This window comes from Centropristis striata, chromosome 8 (genome assembly GCF_030273125.1).
Source record: "Centropristis striata isolate RG_2023a ecotype Rhode Island chromosome 8, C.striata_1.0, whole genome shotgun sequence".
Taxonomy (NCBI): Eukaryota; Metazoa; Chordata; class Actinopteri; order Perciformes; family Serranidae; genus Centropristis; species Centropristis striata.
The window spans coordinates 29,112,465-29,134,947 of record NC_081524.1 but is presented as its reverse complement, the minus strand read 5'-3'; the positions used below and the strand labels follow the sequence as shown (position 1 = coordinate 29,134,947).

Sequence of the window (22,483 nt, the reverse complement as noted above, 5' to 3'; positions counted from 1 at the left end):
TATTAAACAAAACAGTAGTTTTAGGGGTTTGCATTGATTTTTCTGTTGATTTTTCAAAATCAGGTTTATTTCAATAACTGACATTACCCCAAAACTGTTTAAACCTTAAAATAATAATGTTATTTATTTCTCGCAGTGGGTCCAGTTTACTTCAGTGTACCTAATTGAAGTGTTATGCTTTGTATTGACTCCGCCTGTCCTGTCCTGCTGTCTCACTTCGGTAAGACAAGAAAATAAACATGGACATCAGATTCCTCATGGCAAATGTCCTACCTGCTTGGAGACACTTGCGCTCGTGTCCAAGTGTATAAACATGCACTGGCAAGCAAAGAGTCAGACTGACTGAATTAAATGCAACTTTGCATAGAATCAACATCAGAAGCAATTGTTTAGCTTCTTGACTGCTCCACCTGGTTGACAGTTGTCGTAATTGCAAATTGATTTTGTTGTCAAACCTGTAATTAGGGAGGCCTTTACTTTAGAAACGTTAAAAGCACTAAACACAAAGAAACGAGGACGTGCAGTTGACAAATGGAGGGATAAAAGATAGAAAGGAGGAAAGTATAGTAGCACTGTTTTCTTTTGTCAGTAGCACCAGACCAAAGCACTTGCTACCACATGCTCAAAATGAGAGGGGAGCAATTGAGTTGGTCTGCTCTGTTATGTAACTGTTCTCCTCACTAAAGGAAGCAGCCCAGCACTAGCGCTACATTATTGATGTGGGAGTTTCCAGGTTTCCAGGTAGCCATGGAACAAAAATAGGGAGAAAAGCAGGTTGTTTGGAGGGTCAGAGTTTCTGTTGTTTCTGTCTGCTTCTGTCTGCCTCCTCCGCAGGTCAGCCTGTGTAGGAGAGAGAGGAAAAACAAAGGCAATCGCTGAACTATTGACCTGAATAAGTATAGCAAACCAGTATAGCTACATAACTTCCACGGACAGCTGATTATGTGGCACTATCTTTGCTCTTTATTTAGTTATAATTGGCAGTTTCATTAATTTATGACATAATTAAGGCTGCTGCGATATGATGCATGCAGGGAGTCTGATAAATGGTTCAGAAAATTCTACTGAACCATTTATTAGTGTCCTTGTTTGCACTCTGTCAAGTAGACTTAATTATGTAACAGACAGCAGAGAGGGGATCCAAACTCTCAGCCCCTGATTTGGACATGTGACATTCTAACAGCCATAAAGAAACATCAGTCAGATTTGGCAGTACATGGAGTTTACTAATTAAACAAATTAAGCATGACTGTGGGAATGGCATAGATGTATTTCAGCTGAACCAGGTTGCGCAGGTGTTTGTTTTAAAGCTCCTAAAAGGAAACCAGTCGTGATTTACACCCACGTTTTAGTCTAATCAGGTAATCTCCCTGCATATACTATAACATGCAAACAAAGCAGTCTTTGATTAACAACCGAAGAGAGCGTTTACTCTCAGTAAGACAAAAAAAAAGAAGAAAAAGAGCCAGAGCAGCTTAGCAAAGAACACCAATTGTAATTGCATGTGAGGCCACAACCGGAGAGAGATGAGAAATATGTGGCTCGTCAGTGTCTTGGGGGCTGTACATTCAACTTGCCTGGGCCTAGAGATGGGTGTGCAACAGCAGGGCTAAGCAGGGTGCATGTCATGCCCTCAAATCTCCGACACCCCTGAGGGAGGGGCACTGAGGAAGGAGTAGGGCCTGATGGGATGAGAAGGAGGGCAGACCAAAGGGAGGAGGAGCCCAGAGGAGCGAGAGGTTGTGCCAGCTGTAATGGGCCTGGCTCGTGCCTGCGAGCGCTGGAGACTGATTTATCGCGATGGTCCTCTCCCTGTATTTTCCTCTTTATTGATTCCCCTGACATGCAGTCTCATAATAGTGCCGAACAGACAGAAAAGGAGAGGCTGGCTGGCTAACTACAGCAGGTGGACATTGTGTAGTGACAGCCTAACTTACATCCTCATTAATGGCTTTTGGGATCAGTTTTTGCACCTTAATAAATCTGTTGGGTTTGTAGTGTTTGCTCTCAAGCTGGATATTAGAAAAAAAATCTATTATTTTAACCTTTTATATCAAATCAGTAGTATTCCTGCGTATAAGTTAGGCCTTTTGTTTTAGAAGATAAGTTCATTTTTTAAAATCAGCCTCCAGCAGGAGTTTAACATGACACTGTATCACCTTCCCAGCATAGTGACTATGTTTAAACATACACACAGTTTCACCCTTGCCTCTTTTCTGCTCTCGCCCCTTGAATTGTAGTAAAAACAGCATCAATAATTAATGATCCAATTAATAGTTTACACTGGTTTTTATTGAGCTGTCAAAGTGATGGAGAGCCTGCTGGTGGTGAACTCCGCCACTGCCTGCTCTCTGCCTTCCCCCTGAATCAGCACTTTGCGGGGCCTCGGAGTCGGGGCGAAACGGCAGGGCTGGGCGCAGACTGCTGATGCTCACAATTTATGGCCGTGATGAGTTTCCTGCTCCCTGAAAAACCACACAGTGCCTCGCCGGGGATCAGTGCCCAATTGTGGCGTGCCACTGTTAATAAAGCTTCAGGGAAAGAAAGGGGAAAGGCTGGACGTACCTCCATGTTGGCGCCCACTCAAATTATTTTTGACAGACATTAAGGGTGGGCTGGAGAGGGGGCTGAGGGCGGTGGAGGAGTATGATGGGTGGAACAGCGGGCACAGGTGGTGGTAAATTTTGATGCTTCAAACCTTATTTCAAGGTTATGTCACTCTATAGCTCCAAAACAGACAAATAAGTCTCAACATAAGGTGATTAGCATGATATTTTTCACCCTCTCCCTGATCATAAATGCAGGCCTTAAGCTGTTTGGACTATCATGGCCACATTAGGCAAGTGACTTGTTCAATGGAGAGTGCCTACCACGCTGATCTGGGCTCTGGTGTTTATGCTGCCGACAGAATAGCAGCTGGGAGGCAAAGAGGGTAATCACTGTTGTCAGCTGTTGGTTAGAGGGCCGCAGAGGGCAAAGCCTGTCTGGGGACATCCATAATGTTTTATCACAGTGCATAACTGTGTACAGTAAGTAGTTTTAGCACTCCCCTAGACTGATGGATGGATAGTGATAGCACAGAGAAAGAAGGAAGAAGGACAGTTTATTTGTTTGGCTTAGAGTTGACCTTGCAACTTAGTCACGAAGAAAGAAGATGGAGCAAAGTGTACGTTTGAAAAATGTCTTTTGGATGTTTTACTCTGGCTGGTATAGATTTGGCTATTGATATTAATAAGAATTGTGTTGAAACACAAACACAAAAGTTAATAATGGATCATTTCAAAATCACCTGAAAGAAGTGCAACATTCTTGTCATGTAATGACAAAATAATGTCAAGAGCTAGATCCCGAAATTAACACCAAATTTGACATTGTTAAAGCATTATTCTGTTTTTTAGAACTTCAGTTTTATTTTCGTAGCCAAAATTGGGCAGCTGTTGCTCAAGAGGAAGAGCATGTCATCTATTAATCATTAGTTATTAGCTAGCTGCCGTTTTATCCAACTGTTTAAAATTTTGTGCTAGCACACTTTTACATAACTTCAGCTGGCTTTGTTCAGGCGTTAATGTTATTATGTGGATAAATCCTTTTAATCAAATCACAATTTATATTTTTTTCAAATTAGTTGAGTATATATACTCTATACTTTTAATTTTTCCATGTTAGGCCTTCCCCCTGGTGAGAGGTATCCCCTGGGGTACAAGTACTCACCATCGTAGATAATATGGCAAAACAGTCAGGTTGTAAACAAGATCAACAATTACTTTGGTGTATACATATTAACATTATACAGTGAGTAACAAAAGAAAAAGCGATGACACTAAAACTGAAGTTTTAATAAATCTGATTTTTTTCCTTCATTCTCCGAATGTTAGGTACTGTGTTTGTGCATCAGCTGTGTTAGAAGAGTGAAGATGTGGCTATATTTATTCACAGTAGCACTATCTTTACACAGCATTCTTCTCCCATGCAGCGCCTTTTCTCTATATTGAAAATCCTTTCCTCTTTACCCTTGTAATCTCCAGCCCCCCCCCCCATCACCTCCCCCTCTACATCCAGAAGCATATGCAGGCTATTTTTATGCCTTTCCATCAGAGTTCCCTGATTTCCCTGAGATTGAATCGTCAGCCAGATAATGCTTGAAGGAGGCCTGTCCTGTATACATCTATTAGGTTCTGGAGCTCTTTGCAGGGGAAGTGAAGTGTGGGGAAAGTGATGTATATAGCCCAGGGGTTGCACAAGTGCAGTGTTTTCAGATGACCTTTGTGTGCCTGCGGCCCTAAGGTTCACTACAGCTATATGCATGCATTTGTGCAAGCACGCAAGTATATCAACAACAGCACATAGATGACCGGGATCTGCTGAATACCTGTCAGCACAAAGAATTCCTGAGTTGTGCAATTGACCATAACTCATATTTTATATGGTTGAATAAGAGCAGTTGTATTGGGGACCATTTCTTTATTCATTACTGAATTATCGTCTGACTTGCCAGTGTAAGTGAATAATATTTAAATGACCAATGTGTCTTCATAACTGGAGAGATATAATAACCACTAAGGTCTCAGGACAAAGAAATGACCAGTTTCTCAACAGTATCTCTCTGACAACTCACATCATGTCTCCCTTCAGTCCTCTTTACCTCCATACTACTCTACATTGGGAATCTTAGCACCACCATCAGATTCAATATTTTTCACTCTTTCTAATTAGCTCTGAGTTTTAAGCCTCTTAATCAAATTGAAAGCACTCTCCATCTCTGTGCTTTATGTGCATCCACTTGGGAAAACAGGTTAGTTTTGCATACATAGCTTTCTACCAGAACAAATACTCGCTGCTGATATTTGTGTCTTTACTTTTTGGATGTTTGTGATAGACACACACACACACACACACACACCCCACCCCCTTTAGGGTCTGGCCACCATCAATTCATCTCTAACTCTTCAGCTGGAATGATGAGAAAAATAAAAGTTAAAAGAATCGTCCCAGAAACCTCAGTCCTGTTATATCATTTCAGCCACTTGCCCAGCCTGTGTTTCTCAAGGCTGTGTGTCCACTGGTGCTACTACAGAAGTTGTAATCAGAGCCTCATCTTTAAAAGCTCTCCCTGGTGCACTTTAGATTGAGGTCAGTTAAGGCTGTGTGGCACTGCAATCTGAATCCCCAGTTAAACACATTAGAGATGTACCCTGCTCCCTCCTACAGATGCAGCTACTGTAGGATAAGATAGCAGCATGCTAACTTTGTTTGAACAAAATGTGAGTTGTCTGCTGATTTCAACTTAGGCAGCTATCAAAGAGCATTAAAAGGTTGTTCTCTGGAAATGAAGATGTAAATAAAAAGGTTTATTATCATTATAATAATTATTTTCAATTTTTCAATTTCAACATTTTCAAAAGGAAGCTAAGGTTGGGAATTTGGGAAAATTTGCACAATTTCAATATAAAGATTGATTGAAGATAGAACGTTTTTACGCTCGCTTGAGGTGTTTTTTTGTCTTTTTTGAAAAATAGTTAATGCTCTAAACAGGAGATCTGATGTTGTTCTGATGTAGCGAACATTTAACTTGTGACTAATCAGCTGTTTCCACTCTGTAGGTCAAGGCGAGCTTACATGAAAGAACAATTATAAATTTCCCAATTTAATCTATTTACTGAAACATATTTTCTCTGAGGGTGGCCAAAGTTGTCAGATTAGCATACTCTTTTTTGTTATTTTTTCTCTCTTGCTCAATCTCTTCTTCTTCTTCTTCTTCTTCTGTCTACTGACGCTTTAGCCAGCAGCAATACATTACACCGCCATCTTCCATTTATGCAGCTTTGTTTATTCGATCTAAACCAGTTGATGGAAACGTTCCTAATTCGTATTTTCTTTAATACAACATTTCAAAATTTCGCTTCAAAATTAAATTAGACTTTAATAGAAACATGGCTACTGGCTGCTAGAATTTTCAAAGTACAAGTACCTTTCCCCATGAGTTATCTTGCTAGCTAACTATCTCACCAGATGGCACATTTCACATTTCATTTTTTTGTCTGTTAAAAAACAAATGGCTTTGTCTTCAGAAATTTAGTCTTCCTCCCAGTAAATAATTTAGCCATTGCTGTAACCCAGCTCTTAATGCATCTTGTCTTGTTGTCAATTAAGGTAGTAAATGATGGCCCAAACAAAAGCCACGCCCATTACAAATATGCAGTTTTCTAGATAGGTTACATTTTTTATTTCATTAAAATGTTTTAATGTTCATGTTATGTCAGCTGAGGTGGTCTTTGTTTCAGGGAGTTGGGATATCTCCACTATAAAACATTACATGAATCCTAATCAAATCAGACTATGTTTGAGATGTCAAATGATTTTGTATGGAAGCAATTTTCCTGGTAGAGTTTCCTCAAAATGAAGTCCCCATTTCCCATATACTTTTTTTTGTGTATCATTGATACTGTTGATTCATGCTCCTAAACCTCATCCACACTCTCATTCCCTTTGTTTACTATGAGCAGGACATTTAAGAACAATAGCAGTTGAAGAGCACAATAGAAAAGTAGAAGTTGGGCAGTTCAAAAACAATTTCACAAAGTTAATTGTGAATTTCACACCTACAATGGGAACTATAATGAGAAAGTGGTCTCTGGTCTTGTCTGTGTTGCATTTGTCTTTACAAGGGGAAGGAATGTACACACTGCACAGTGTGGAGGTGGTCAAACCATTATTGATCCTTTCTGTCTTATTACCTGCGCTGCATCTTTTTTTCCTCTACAGGGATCTTAGAGTTGCACATGATGACCAACTTTGGAGTTTGAGCAGTATGTGAGAAGTGTGTGTGTGTTTGTGCGCGCATAATGAATGGATGTCTTGTTGTGTGTGTTTGTCTGGCTGTTACTGTCTGTTGTTGATGTAGTGTCCTCACCGGTCCCTCTCGCTGTCCTCTCTCGTGTGTGTGCGCCCTTTCCCCCCACCTTACAGGAGATTTGGATGGCCATTGGTGGGACCATGCGTCTTGGCATAGCAGCGAGGCCTCCCCAATGTCTTTGGTGAGACATGTGGAGCCCTGCCTTGACCCCCCCCCCTCCCTCCCTCCCTCCCATCCCTTAACCCCCATCTCTCTCTCCCTCTCTCTCTGTCTCTCTCCTCCCCCCATCCCCCCCTTCTCCCAGAGTCTTTTGTCATTTCATGTTTCCTTCGTTTTATTTACACCTTTGCATGTTGTTTTTCTGTTTTTCTTTCTGTTTTTATCCCACACCTGTAGGGGACAGTCAAAGGGGAAAAAGAAAAACTATTGAGCAGACATTTATGTCCGAGCCGACACACACCTTATCTGAGAGGCAAAAGAAAATGGTGCGCTTTGGGGGACACTCATTTGAAGAGGACTTGGCATGGTGTGAACCGCAGGTTAAAGACTCGGGAGTTGATACGTGCAGTAGCACTACCCTAAACGAGGAGCATAGCCATAGTGAGAAGGTACTGAGACAATCTAGCCTGCATTTTGTTATTATTTATGACCTACCCATCCAGTCTTTGTTTGCTCTCTGTCACTGAGTGTAAATAGGTGAGATGTTTGTTTTTTGGATTTTATTTGACGTTGTATAAATTGATTTCTCTTGCGATTTCGTTCCTTTTTGTTTTTCGGTTACTTTTGGCTCCACCTTTGCTCGGTGTTGCCGAAAAAGTCTTTTGGGGGCACCCTCTTTGCTTGCTACTTGTACTTGCTGTTTTGCTCCCCCCCCCAAACAGAAACTTCACATCTTACAGTAGTTGTTAAAGAAGAGCATTGACACACAACCTCTCTGTTTGTCATGGCACACAGGAATGTGGGTCTCTCCTAGTTGCATGCTCGTTCTCCTCCGTATGTTGTGTTCTTGCTCTGCAGCGGTCCTGTTTAGTGCCGTAGGAACACCTTTACTCAGGCCCGTCCCTCTCACTCTGCTGCCCTACCCCACAGCACCCAGTCCAGACAGAACCCGCCTCCTGCCCAACTTTCCACTCACTTCTGTAGAAAACCCAAATGATTGTGAACACACAAAACAGGGAAGACTGGATTTGTTTTGCACAAAAAATGAAAACATATGTTTTTCTTTTTTCCCTTCCACTGCGCGTCTGTGACTTCACCCTATCTGTGTCTCATGGCTTTATTCTGTGCGGTCTATTTTTCATCCTTTTTGATCTTCAAACTGGCACCTCATGGTCTACCTCATTTGTTCTTACATCATAGAGAAACCTCCCTCCCCTCCTTTCGCTGTCTGCGTTCCCCTCACTACTACACTTGATGGTGGTTGTATGTTTGTGTGTAGCGAAGCACCGGAGTGAGACTCCGGTCTTCCTGCTCCAGTTTGACGAGCTGGTTTGAGGAGTGTTGGGGCTGCTTGCTTTACTCTGCATGGGGCGCTGCATGAAGCTCACTCCACCCTCACACTGGCAGGTTCACACAAGCTCTGGAAATAACACCTAACACTGCTGTGTTAGATGTTATTTTTCATCAATAGTTTTGTTCATGATTAACTAAGGAATTTAATATTACATCTTAATACAGGGTTCGTACAAAGTATTTAATATTTGGGAAATCCTTAATTTGAACAATTATATTTTAGAGGTTAGGAATTTGCTTGAATACAGATTTACTCCTGGACAAATTAGTTAGTTTAAACATAATCTGGTGCTTCATTTACAGAATCACCTATGTAAACATTTAAATATATGAAGTCTCACACCTTGACACAGTCGACCCTAAATGAGAAAGTACAAAATGTGAATGAGTTGCCATCAGCACAAAACATTTATACTGTTCATGTATTTTCAAATATATTTCTTTTGTTCTTTTGATCCTTTTTGGTGTTTGAACAGATACAGAAATTGCTGTACTTGCTGCTATATGCAAACATTTTAACTGTTCTTCAAATTATTTATTGTGGTCACTTGTCATTTATAGCTAAATATGTTGCCTGTTGATCCCTTATGCATCAAATCAAAACATAAATTAATATGAACAGCTGGTAAAAAAAAAAAAAAGTGTCCAGACACATTGATTGCTTTGGTAGGTATAAATTAATTTTATAAACATTTGTTGCAATTGCATGTATAGTAATAATTTATTCTAGATATAAAGATAAAGAATTTGAGTGTGTAAGTTTTTGGTTTAGATACCTTGAAAGTGCTTGAAAAGTGTTAAATTTCGCTCTTGCAAAGCTGTACGAACCCTGTAAATAGTTGAGCATGTTGCTGTCAAAAAAAATGTAATTGATGAGGCAACAGTGTTTGTGTGAACTTTCTTCCCTGAGTGAATAAATACTTTCCCCATGCCCCCTTTTGACTATGGACAGTTGTCTGCTTTGGTCTGAAGTAATCAACTTCAAGTGGATGAGTTGTTAAACAATAGGTGTGTTGTTGCTTTGACCTTGTAGCACCCAGTGACGTGGCAGCCGTCCAAAGATGGGGATCGCCTAATAGGGCGTATTTTACTCAACAAGCGCATGAAAGATGGAAGTGTGCCTCGAGACTCAGGAGCTCTGCTTGGTCTGAAGGTGAGCCTATAATGATTCTATAAACCTGTCTGTATGTGTCTGAAGGTACGATGTAACCACACCCACACTGAAACATCAAGCTTTCTGCTCGAGCGTCATCATTGCTCCATGCTTAAAAAAATAACGTGTTAAAATATTCACATTTAGCATATATGACACAAAAAATGTTGGTTATAGGCTTCAGTTGATAACACCATCATACCAGTGGGGAAATCTGACAAGTGATATTAGTTTAAAATATGATATAATAATTTTCAGCTACAATTATGCAGCCTCTTTTTTGTGTGTTTGGCTCGCTGATTTTCTCCTTGGCTTCCAATTATTGATTACATCATAGTGCTGCTCAGTATTAATATTCATTAAAGACTTGATTATGTTCCTGATGAATATTAATGAGCAGCGTTTTATATTGAGCTGTATAATTTTCTGAACTCACTCACATTGAACTACTTTAATGAACTGCATTCAGCAGCTCAGAGGAAATGACTCCTGTCAGTGTCGTCACTGCTCAGATTTGACAATTGAAATATTGTCTTTATGTGTTTATGTTTTGAATGTTACCATCACACTGTCCTTGGTATATACATTCAATGCTTGCTTTGTATTTCATTTTATTTTTTACTTTTTAGCGCTGTTTAGCTTACTTTTATCTTGACTCAGTTTGTTATTGCAGTGTAGTCACTACATTACTTAAAAAATATAAAAAAAATCTTTTGTGGTAGATGCTTTCCCTTTCCACTGTTGCATGAATCTGTAGGTGGTGGACAGTGGTAAAAAAAAAAAAAGAATAAAAAAAAAAGCTGAGCAGCCACAGTCTAAAGAAGCATGGTGGGCCATGAAGAGAGAGAACAGAGAGCAGCAAGATGGGGAAAAATCATTACTGATTGAATGAGCCTCCTGAAATGGCATGTTTGTGTCTGCTCAGTGCCTCTGTGCGTTTCTGTCCGCTCAGCAGCAGCCAGCCAACTCGGCAGTGTAGCCAGTCAGTCCATCAGTCAGGCTGCCAGCCTCGCCCTCACTGTCCATCTCTCTCTCTCTCTCTCTCTCTCTCTCTCTCTCTCTCTCTCTCTCTCCTCCTCTTCCTCTGTGAGCCTTCTTCTCTGGCTCCCGCCTGTTACATAAAGCCATTTCATTTAGCAGACTTCCCTAAGCTCCTTTGTATGTTGGCATTCAGCTGCCATTAAGAGGGATTTTTATTTGTATGATGCCCATGTAAGCTGAGCAGAGTGGAGTACAGCAGCTCAGGACTGTACAGTACAGCTCTAGCCCACGGGCCTGCACTGTTACAGAACCACAGAGCAGCACCAGAGTGTGTCTCTGGGGAAGAAAGCAGAGCCCTGAACATTTAAAAAAACAAAACAGAGATGCACTTTTACCACTGACCCCCTCCTTAATGCTTTTATTGAGGACTCGTACCTTGTGGCTAAACACTAAAGCCATGACCTCGACAGGAAACTTTGAGGAATAATAATCTGCACGGAATACATTTTCATAGGTTCTGACTTAGCATGGCTCCTTAAGGCTGCAGGTATAATAACACTAACAACCCAAGTTGGGTAAACACTTGAATTCCAGTGCTAATCCAATCACCTCTCTGCTTCTGCAGGTGGTGGGAGGCAAGATGACAGAATCTGGTAGACTTTGTGCTTTTATCACTAAAGTGAGGAAAGGAAGTCTAGCAGACACTGTTGGACACCTCAGGCCAGGTATTAACCACACATGCACATGCACACCTTTACACAGAAACATTGGTGGATTTGTTTGTATTTCATTTGGTCGACAAGATTATTTTCTAAACTAGCATAACATTCATATATCCTCTGTGACATTGAGTGTCTCTGGTGTTTTTTGCAGGTGACCAGGTGCTGGAATGGAATGGGAAGCTTTTACAAGGAGCCACATTTAAAGAAGTTTACAATATCATTCTAGAATCTAAGCCTGAGCCACAGGTGGAGCTGGTGGTCTCACGGCCTATAGGGTGAGAGCTCAAATTCACTGTCACACACACTATAATCTGCACAAGACAGTTGGTGCGGGATGTTATTTAGCAGTAAGGGGCATTGAATGACTGTATCTGAGGTGTAAGGCATGAGGAATAATTAATTAGAATTAAATTTGTGTTATTTCTTCAAAAAACACATCAGGTACAGAATAGTTTATTGTTTGTATAATTATGTTTTAAAATGTTTAGTTTTAATCCATAACGTAATGTAACCCATAATGTAAGGACTAGGCCCTGTCTAGACAGTCTACAACCCCGATTTAAAAAAAGTGGGGACACAGGACAAGATATCTAATGCGCACACTGGGAAAGTTTTTATTTATTTATTTCAATTTATACACTAATTTTGAATTTCACACATTCTATTTTTATGCACGTTTTGCACAGTGTCCCAACTATTTTGGAATCAGGGTTGTAAATGCCGTTACCATTTGAATACTGGGATCAGTTGGAATAAATGAATTTATTGATCCATTTAAATGTTATTCTTCAATTCTTAAGTAGCTATTGCGGGGGCAACAAATACAGGTTTAGATTTTTAGGGTTTTTTTTAAATGCTTTTTAGTCATTTTTAAAATTCTCATTTAAATAAATCACTGTTAAACCTATCTTTCACCGAGTGAACTCACACAATGGTAATTAAGCACACTGATGAAAGAACTGGGTGTCTGTGACATTATTAATAATCCCTTACAGTAAACATTGATTGAACAACATGCAGGTCCCAAACTAAAACCAATTTAAACAGGAATTATGCCTCATTTTATTGATATTATTTCTCTAAAGCAGTCACCGTTCTTTTGTCTGTAGCCCATCCAGGCCACAGCACAGCCCGCATTATTCGGAATAACTTTGAATATAACTCTCTCTAATATAGAGACTTGAATCAGGAAACTAAAGAAAGGTTATAGCTGTTCTTTCTGAATGTGTTGTGTGGTTGGGTGGCGCTGTCTTGTTTATTCAACATTTGTTCCTCTCTCCCTCCGGCTGAGCTTCTGTCGGCTCGGGCCTCGTGTGGGACTCTCTCCTTCCAATTGTTTTTCGAAAAGCGAAATTGTGGGAAAAACAGCGGCACCTTTGCTTTGCCAATTCCTATATCTGACCTGCTTTGCGCTGCTGAGGGAGCTGCTGGGTGAATGAAGACTAATGCGGTGCTTACGGTCATTAGAGCACAGTGCAGTCAGCATTAGCTAAAATTGATCCTTTCCATCCCCTCCCTCTCTCCTGTCTCACACACTCACACCCTTTCTCTTTTTTTTTCAGAGATATTCCAAGGATACCAGACAGCACACATGCACAACTGGAATCAAGTGAGTCTTGTCAAAATCTTTATTCTATTTCATTACCCCATTTTATCTTATTAATCAACCTAGAAACATCAAGTGAAGGAATGTCTATGAGAGTTGCTTCTGTCACTCTGCCTCTCTGTATTTCTGTCTTTCTCATGGCATGCTCTCTTGCCCTCTTTCTGTCTCACTTGTTGTCTATGTCTTTCTAGCTTCCTTACTACCATCCCCCTTTCTCCTTTTATCTCTTTATGTTACTAAAACCACAAACTAAGACCAAAATCACTACTAAATGACCTGAATGTGTCCTCTCTGCCCTGTCAGGTTCGAGTTCTTTTGAGTCTCAGAAGATGGATCGCCCGTCCATCTCCGTCACGTCCCCCATGAGTCCCAGCATGCTGAGGGACGCCCCCCAGTACCTGTCAGGACAGCTCTCAGTAAGTGACCTCAGCATGGCATACAGACTACAATTGAAACCCTCTGGAGAGACTGAATAGTGGAAGCTTATGAGTAAGATTTCATGCGACTATATTTTGGAATGTACTACTATACTCACATTGTGCATTATAATGAAACTCAAAGTATAATTAAATCCTGGTTCAGATCTTTGGGCTACCAGACACAGCTTCTCTCAGAATGCTTGTTCAGCTGGCCCTTTACCAACCCAGCACAGGATGGTAGATCGTGTTACTGTGTGTGTTGTCCATTATCTAGTGTAAAAACCCTCCTGGGGTAAATGGGTAAAGGGCTGCATTAACGCAAGAGATAAATCTACTCTCAAATTTAGGGTCCAGCAGGGAAATCGCTTTAGGTATCTAGGTAACACCTCCAGGACACGTTTTTCTCAAACCATCGATATTTATGAGAAATGGTTGGATTTGACTCACATTAGGTTTGAAGGCTGATACCACTGCCAGTCTTCACAATCTTAAAGGGAATCTATTATGCTCAATTGTCGGTTAATACTTTTTTTTTGGTTTCTACTAGAACCTGTAATTTCAGCCAGGGAATGACTGTAATGAAGTTTAGCAGCAGCACTTTTTATAGCAGCACAACCCCCCCCCCCCCCAAAAAAAAAAAAAAAATTTGCATAATCGAACAGATTCCAGCATTATGTGATAGGAAATTACTTAGAACATCTGCAATTAAGATTACATATTTCCCTAATGTCAGAATCTAGCTACATGAAGCAATGTATATAATTTTAAGTACTGCGATACTGTGCCTGGAGCACCTGGAGCATAGAAATCCATCATGAGCTGACGTCAGCTTGAACAGTGAGGAGAAAAAATGGTTTTGAATGTTTGGAAACCTGTTTTTGCTCCCTGGGATTACTTTTACATACATTTACCTATTTATGCACCTTAATTGAAATTGTTTCCGTCTTTGACATGAACATCTGACATTGTTACATAATACATATATGACAGAAAATAATGAAAAGCATAATAGGTCCCCTTTAAAATTTGACCTTTTACAAAAAAAGTATTTTAACCTTTATCAGAAAAATGGCTGACTCCAATTGCTGTAGTTGACTGTAGAATAATTTGGCCACATTGATACCTTTACAACTGTGGTAGACAACTGAAAAAAAAGACCTGAATTCTGTGAACTCCCAAATTTGCCTAGATGGTTCTTTTGTTCTTCATTTCTATGAAGCGACTGAAGCACTTCAGTTTATTGAATAAACCTTGTAAGATCCGCAGTGCCTGATGAGTAATTGTACACAGTAAAGAGCTGTCAGTATGATATTTTTGGAGCAGTCTTTGAAATGTGTTTAGGCACAAACAAGGGTTTAACGTCACTGTGACGCAAGCTGAGAAGCAGAGGAGAAAAGGTCCAGAACAGAAAAAGAGATATAATCGTGAGGCATTGATAATTACAAAGGGCCTATGCAGAACGGAGCAAAGAAGCTCAGGGACAAGTATTCAGAAAAGCAGAGAAGCAAAGAATGTGAGTGAAATACTGGCCTAAATTGCCATCTGAAACTACAAACTTCTGTTGTTGTTTAGAGTGTATTGTGAGTTTCTGTTGTTGTTTTGTGGGGTTTTGGTTTTATTGCATTTTCTTTTCTTTTCTTTTTTTTTTTGCTGTTTAATTTTGCTTATCCAGAGCCAAAGCCTTAGTAGAAGAACAACGCCTTTTGCCCCTAGGGTCCAGGTAATGGGCCCTGTCTGAAGGGCACAATCTCTATTTGGTCTTTGCTCATTGACTGTTTACTGGCCTTTTTTCTGTTTCCATACTTTGGAAAATGCATTTGCGGGGAAATGGCAGCTTCAAGTTTCCCTCAGTGCAGTGCATTGTGCCATTTTCTCCAATTTGATTTCTTGGTATCACTGTTATGATGAGAGTTATTACTCATTTTAACCCATTCACCTCATTATTCCTAGGTTATGCATGCTCAACTAATCTGAACACTTAAAGAGACATTCTTCCATTGCCTGATTTGACCCCAGTAATCACACTACCGTGTGTCAGACATTCTGGATATTTGGCAATGCAGGAGGGTGTCTCCCTGAACTTTTCTCAGGACAAAGGACTTGGGTCATTTTCTGCTTCAGTGTGACATGACCCCAGGCCTGGATAACTCTAACCCTACACACATGTTAATTAGCAGCTTATGGTTGATGGGTCTGCTGTTTCATGTTGCAGTGAAAAGATACCAAGTTCAGCGTCCTGTGTTGGAAACCAAATTGTATTTTCCATTCCAGATGAGAGTTGTACAGCAAATTGTAACTTCCCAAATAGCAAACTGCAAACTGAGCGAAAGCATCAAAGTTTTTCTTCGCTTCAAGGTCTCTCTTAATCTGTCAACTTTAATATAAGTCTGTCTTTTCTGTGGTTTTTGTTTAATAACACGCACTAAAATCACTTTGTGTGAATTTTATTCTTGATTCAGTTAGCTTGAAGGTTAAATGTTAAATGTTGGAATATTTATCTGGCTGACAATGTAATGTACCCTCAAAAAGCTTTATATGGATCTGATGCAAGAATATTGTGATTATTATTATCACCATAGACTATATAAAAGAAAAGAATGTTTGCCATTTTCGCCGTCAATGTCTGTTTTTTTTGGAACCAAGAGTGACCACATTCGGACACAAGGGTTTAGTCAAGTTTTCGGCTAATGCTAGCGCAAGCTACCTAGCTACGTTAGCAAGGTGCATCCTTAATTCATGTTGGCTAGTGAAAACAGGTTTGAAATTGAATGAACTTACTGTAAAAGTGATCAAAATGTTACAATTAGTTTTATTGACCTGAAAAAGCATGTAAGAGTCAAAGTTCTAAGATGAAAACACAAACAAGACCCAAAAACAAGTTCATGGCTATTCAAATGTACCTATGTATCTATGCCTCTAGCCTCCCACAAGTCACTACCACGACCACTTGTCAATGATAAGATAGCCATGCCCTAAAGTTTACCCTATTTTATCATCTATTTTAATCCAAATGAGAGCATAGTTTACCAAATTAAATCATTAATGTTTACCAAGGTAAAAAAAAAAATCAAGTGAGAAGTATGATCATTTTCTCATAGACTTCTATACAATCAAATTTCATTTTGCAACTACTGGAGTCACCCCCTACTGGCCCTTGAATGCAGTGTTAAGGCACTTCTGCACTGGCTTCACTTTTCAGAGCCACAGGCTACGTTTACTTCTTTTATAAAGTCTATGGTTATTATGCATACCATGTATCGAGCATGCAGATGTGACTTTTCAAATTTAGAGGGGTTTAAACACATGATATGGAGTTTGAGTGGAGGTAAATTAGTAGGGTTTTTATGTGTGTGTGTGTGTGTGTGTGTCTGTGTATATTCTTTTCTGGGAAAAGCTTGTGTGTTTCAGTTTATTCATTATTAGAATAACACATTGTTAAGCCACTTACTTTTTTATATTTATATTTAGCTTACTCTTAAACCACATATTTTATCACTCATAATATAATCATTACAATTCCATGATGGATATTTCTGAAATATTTGACCACTCTATTGACAATGCAGTATATTCATATTTTCTTGGTGGGCCACAAGTATAGAGATAATTTGGTACAATTTGTTTTCCTATAAGCCTTCTGCTCTCTGTTTTTGCCTACATGAAATCTATTGACTTGTCTTGAATGCACTTTCTTGCGTTGCTGCATGTACAGCTGGTAGTTTTAAATGGCGCAGACCCTTTCCATAATCATATTTTTAAAGAAGTATGGACAAGAGCTTAGAAGTTTTAATTTCTCATTTCATCTACTTTCTGTAAGGCCTTACTTGGAGTTCTTTTCTTCTAAGTGTCTTCTTTTGGAGTCCATACTTCCCTTTTAGTGTGAACTGTCTTCGATTTCTCTTGCAACAGCATGATTGATTTCTCCATATCAATGTCCATTGAATATCTGAGAGAACATTATTGGAGACAACATCATTGGTAGACACACAGTTAATTTTAGAGCATGTTGCCTTTAGCATATCACCTCAATTCACTTCAGTCGAAATGACATTCAGCTCCATTCAATAAGCTTTATTCATCCCTGCAAGGGAAGCTGTTTTGATGAACATGAACACATACATTTTACTGCACTCTTTACGGAAACCTCCCCACAGATATGTAACAAGCATAGCACCATGCACAAAACACTTATTTTCAATAAAAGAGGGTCTCTTTAATCATAGAGACTAAAATATCACTCAGATTTTAATATCTAATGTTCACACTTTTTGCATTTTCATACCATATTAACACTGATACAGTAAGTCCATGTTTTATTGGGTACTTAAAGGGATAGTTTGGGTATATTTGGTGGGGTTGTATCAGGTACTTATGGGTTAGTAGGTGGCTGTTAGGCACGACCCCAGTCATTTTACCTTGCAAAACCAACATGATCTCACAGAAATCCGTGAAATAGCCACGGATTTCGCTTAACTCAAAATCCGTGGAATAGCCACGGATTCGCTCAAATTTCCGTGAAACTGACACGGATTTCGCTACAATGCAAGTTAATGACAGTCATATCCCGTGGCTATTCCAACATACAAAGTGATTATGTACATTCACTGAGTGAATATTTAGAAAATAAAACATATATTTCTTGCTACAAATGTGATCAAAATCCATTTTTATGCAGAAACTAAGTCAAAATATTGATTTTTCACTAAAAATGAGAGAGAGAGCGAGAACTGTCCGCCATGTTTTTTGTTCTGACCGCCAGGACCTTGAAAGTCACGTGACTTGGAACAAACCAATAGCCACGGGATATGACTGTCATTAACTTGCATTGTAGCGAAATCCGTGTCAGTTTCACGGAAATTTGAGCGATTCCGTGGCTATTCCACGGATTTTGAGTTAAGCGAAATCCGTGGCTATTTCACGGATTTCTGTGAGACCAGGTTGTGCAAAACACAGGAGTTGCAGGTCTACCACTCCCTCGTTTAGTAAGTAACTCGGGTGTTTTGCAGGGTAAAATTACAGTTTTTGTTAAATGGGACTGGTCGCTTTGAAAGCAGTGAAAATATATAATCAAAAAGAACATACATTTTGCTTCTGCCCCCATCTACAGCAGTACATTGCTTAGTTTCCCTGCCTGCTTCTTCAGACTGAGGGCATGCCGACCGCCACCTACTGTAGGTAACATATTGACTATGGATAAGAACCTCATACAGCTCCACTTCACAATGTCCAAACCATTCCTTTTAAGCTCAAGCATGTAACTCGATATCATCTAAGCAGGTAGAAATATTGCTCCTTTTCCCTGAAGGGTAAATACAGGAGAAGACATAACGTAGTGGAAAACTGTTGGGTCTCAATGACAGAAGACACAAATGCACATGTAATAACTTTATTTCTGATTCGATGAAGTTGTCTTCTCCTGCATTTGTCCCTCTGTGTTTTACTTCCTGTTGGTCCTGACCAGACTCTCAGCAGGCTGTTTCTGCTCTACCCCTGCAGGTAAAACTCTGGTATGACAAAGTGGGCCATCAACTAATTGTCACCATCCTGGGCGCCAAAGACCTGCCACCCAGGGAAGATGGCCGGCCCAGGAACCCTTACGTCAAAATCTACTTCCTCCCTGATAGAAGGTAAGAGTAGAAACAGTTATCATAGTCATTTTTTACATTCTCATTTGATGTCACGTCGCTTCACTCCATTGAGGAACACATTGGACAATAGTTGTGAGTTATTATACAATTTCTACAATGGGTTGTGTATTAGTGTGGATTTTTTGGGAACCTTGGAACATGTGTCTTTGTTTTTTAGCCATTAGAATCAGGAAACGTATGGAAGTAGAAATATATGTGAATGTGTCTAATTGCTTTGTTGGTTGTTCAGTGCAAATTTTGCACGGATGAAGAATGTAGACAGTGGACATTTCATTCTCATCATCAGCATGCCACGGTGATGTGCTGTGTCGTGCTATTGATCTGTTGTATTCGTGGCTCTTTCCTATCATGGTTGTAAATAAAAACAGTTTGAATTATTGTTCCTCCAGCGACAAAAGCAAGAGGAGAACAAAAACGGTAAAGAAATCCTTAGAGCCCAAATGGAACCAGACCTTTATGTATTCGCCGGTGCACCGGCGGGAGTTTCGGGAGCGCATGCTGGAGATCACATTGTGGGACCAAGCCAGGGTGAGGGAGGAGGAGAGCGAATTCCTGGGAGAGGTAAGAAAACCAAGCCACACGCATCACGGACACTCACTGCCCTTAATAAAGCCCTTGGCCCTTACAAGGTTTTGGTGGTACAGTCCTTGTCCAACTTGGACATTGAGCTTTGATGTTTTTATTTACTGTGTAAAACTGTCACAATAAATAAACACACCTCGGCAAGAGTGATTGGGATTGACGCTGACTGTAAGAGCTCTATGAGTATTGTGTCACAAGTGTTTGTTTTTGTAATTCCAGAAACACACGACACAAACTTTTGCCACTATGTTTGTTTGAACACAATTTTTGACCGTGGCCTTTTTCTTCTGGCAGATCCTTATTGAGCTGGAGACAGCTCTTTTGGATGACGAGCCACACTGGTACAAGTTACAAACCCACGATGTGTCCTCCATCCCGCTCCCACGTGCCTCCCCGAACACACAGCGCAGGCAGCTCCATGGAGAGAGTCCAACACGACGGCTCCAGAGTATGTAACTTGTCTGTCACGGACACGTAACACACCTCTTATTAATGTCTTGAAATTATTTGATAAAGCAGAAAAGAAATTGTGACAAAGGCTTGATGCCACTTAAAATTTTCAAACCATATGCTTGTCACTTAGTTAAGTAAATAACTTTACTAAAACCAAACCCAAGACATTGTATTTTGGGTTTTTGCCTGTTACAGCTCAACTCAACTTGACTAACTTTTAGTACCAGGTAGTTTTACTGTGACATCCTCTTCAATGCATGTCTGCAGTTTTTGATTGTAGGGCATAGTGTACATAGTCCAGTGAGTTTAGCAGGTTTCCATTTAAAATCTTTATTTGAAAATGGCGCATGTGTGCTGGATGTCCGGTGTAACGCGAGTAACAATTCTCACTGACCAGTCCGTGGCCTGCTGTGTTATTAATAGTTGCTTGATTTTAGTGATTCTAAAAAATGTATCAGGTCCCAGGTACTATCCACAACTTTTGCTAATGGAGATAGTCAAGAGTCGAGAGAGTAGAGTCGAGTCGAGCCATACCTAGCAAAAACAACATTAGTTAAAACAAATGTGGGTACACATTAAATTAATTAAATATAGAGTTTATTTTGATATAGTTTCAATCTCTTCCTCCCTATCATTCTGATCCTACAGGGATAGCTTACCAGCATAATCCCAATTTAAGAAATTGGCCATAAAAATGTAAACTCCTTTACACACAAAAACATTCAGGTGAAGTTACTGTTAAAAAAGTGTTTGTTAGACTGTGGACATTGTTGCTGCATGGTTGTTAGAAGTAGCATGTAAAGAACACTATGGTTACAAATAAAGTAGAGGCCATGTAATTAAAGATTACATGGCCTCTACATGATTAGAAATTATTTCAGTAAAATGAATGATCAAGCTCTATCTCTTAATTTAGTAGATCTAGGCTTGATGAATTTACTTGTTTCTAATAAGAAAGTACAACTTACAAATAAGGTTCCACATAAACATACTTCATATACTTCTGGTGTCTCTTCCTGCTTTACTTTATATAGGCAGCCATTGTAGTTTATGCATATTTTGTTTTATCATGCATGTCACATCAACCTTACTGCTTCTGCTTTCACAGACAAAGGCTCATATTCATACAACTCAGGTAAAGGCCCCCTGCACTCGCAGGCAGTGCTGCTCTATGGAGCATCTGAGTGTTCTCCTGTCCCCTGTAAACATGCATCCTTGTGCCCTGATTCTCCATCCCCTTTTTTCTACGAAGGGTGCACGTTTCTTCTGCCTTGCATGGAGTTCAATAAGGGGAGCTGGTGTAAATTTCACACCACTCGTTTGAAATCCACTCAGGGTATCCGACATGTGCACGCTCCAGGGGAACAGAGATTTAGGACACAGTGGTCTCTCCCTCTCTGTATTCACCTGTGAAGTATTTCACAATCCAATCCTGCAACCCAAAACCATATCCTGCAAAATGTGATGTTATTAAAAAAAAGAACAGGCTATCTGCCAGTCCTGGCAGACACAATGTACTTTGATTTTGACCACTTGCTATTCCTCTGTGATGCATATTTTCTTTAGTTATTTTGCCCAACATTTCCCCTTTCAAGAATGCTTAAAATGCTTTTGGAAAACTTTTGAAGCCCAATTTACTTTGCTTGTGTTTGTGTGTCTTGAATGTTGATGTGTTCTTGAAATTGCCATGGGATACATTAAATGTTGCCTGTGTGATACTTTGCCTACTATTTTTATACTTCCAAAACAGTGGTGGTATATTTAGTAAAGGAAACAAACAAAAAAATAAGGCTGTAATTATCTATTTGCATAATTATTCATACTTCCTCTAGCCAAACACCCAAAATAGACCATTTTATGGTTCTTCACTCACCACTGTTACATTCTGTGACCAGACACTGGTAAACGTGTTTTAGACCACTGTACTGTAGTCCGTGTTACGCAGGGCTGCTTCACTGTACTGCTTCTACAAGACACTTAAGGCTTGCTCGCTTCCCCCACCAGGATGATTTTCTGGGCGTTTGTGTAAGTGTGAGGTGAAAGAGCTGACAGCTGTAAAAAGTCTCCAGCCAACTGAGATGAGAGGTTGGGAGCGGCACTGCCAGAGTGCAGCACTTGTCATTTCTGATAAAGCACACTTGTCCAGTTGATTTAAGTTGACTGAACGGTGAAGGCGGTGGTGGTGGGAGCTTCAGGGAGGGGGGTCATACTTTAAAGAGAGGGGACAGGGAGGGGCGATAAGGATACTGGAGAAGATGAAGAAAGAGCTGTAACGCCATATCACTTCTCCCACCCCCTTGAATGTGTCGTTTAAAAGTGCCACAGTTGAGATGAAGAGAGATCTGCTGTTTTTGTCGAAGTGGAGCAGTGAAATGCAGCATTATTTGTTACAGCTGAGGCACATTTTCACATTATCCAAAGCGCTCTCTTAGGGGACTGTATTTGTGCAATACGGTGATGTGAGTACATTGGGGTTACATCTTATTGGATTCTGTTAGAACCTTCAGTTTAACCAATAAAGGTAAGAGTCAGACCAGAGTGGCGTAATACACAA

General features: G+C 40.0%; 1 protein-coding gene across 4 annotated transcripts in view; it reads left to right on the top strand.

The window, feature by feature from the left end:
- rims2a (regulating synaptic membrane exocytosis 2a) overlaps nt 1–22,483 on the top strand; it is a 155,522-nt gene that overhangs the window by 76,955 nt on the left and 56,084 nt on the right. Inside the window, exons 9-19 of one of the 4 annotated variants that reach the window (XM_059339740.1) lie at nt 7,250–7,461; nt 9,399–9,518; nt 11,125–11,224; nt 11,373–11,496; nt 12,784–12,830; nt 13,131–13,243; nt 14,919–14,966; nt 18,743–18,873; nt 19,284–19,455; nt 19,771–19,924; nt 21,038–21,064. In XM_059339740.1, coding sequence (XP_059195723.1) covers nt 7,250–7,461; nt 9,399–9,518; nt 11,125–11,224; nt 11,373–11,496; nt 12,784–12,830; nt 13,131–13,243; nt 14,919–14,966; nt 18,743–18,873; nt 19,284–19,455; nt 19,771–19,924; nt 21,038–21,064 — 1,248 coding nt within the window. Of the gene's footprint in view, nt 1–6,966; nt 7,035–7,249; nt 7,462–9,398; nt 9,519–11,124; nt 11,225–11,372; nt 11,497–12,783; nt 12,831–13,130; nt 13,244–14,918; nt 14,967–18,742; nt 18,874–19,283; nt 19,456–19,770; nt 19,925–21,037; nt 21,065–22,483 lie in introns of all 4 variants that reach the window. The other 3 variants (XM_059339737.1, XM_059339741.1, XM_059339738.1) reach the window with 3 other exon arrangements.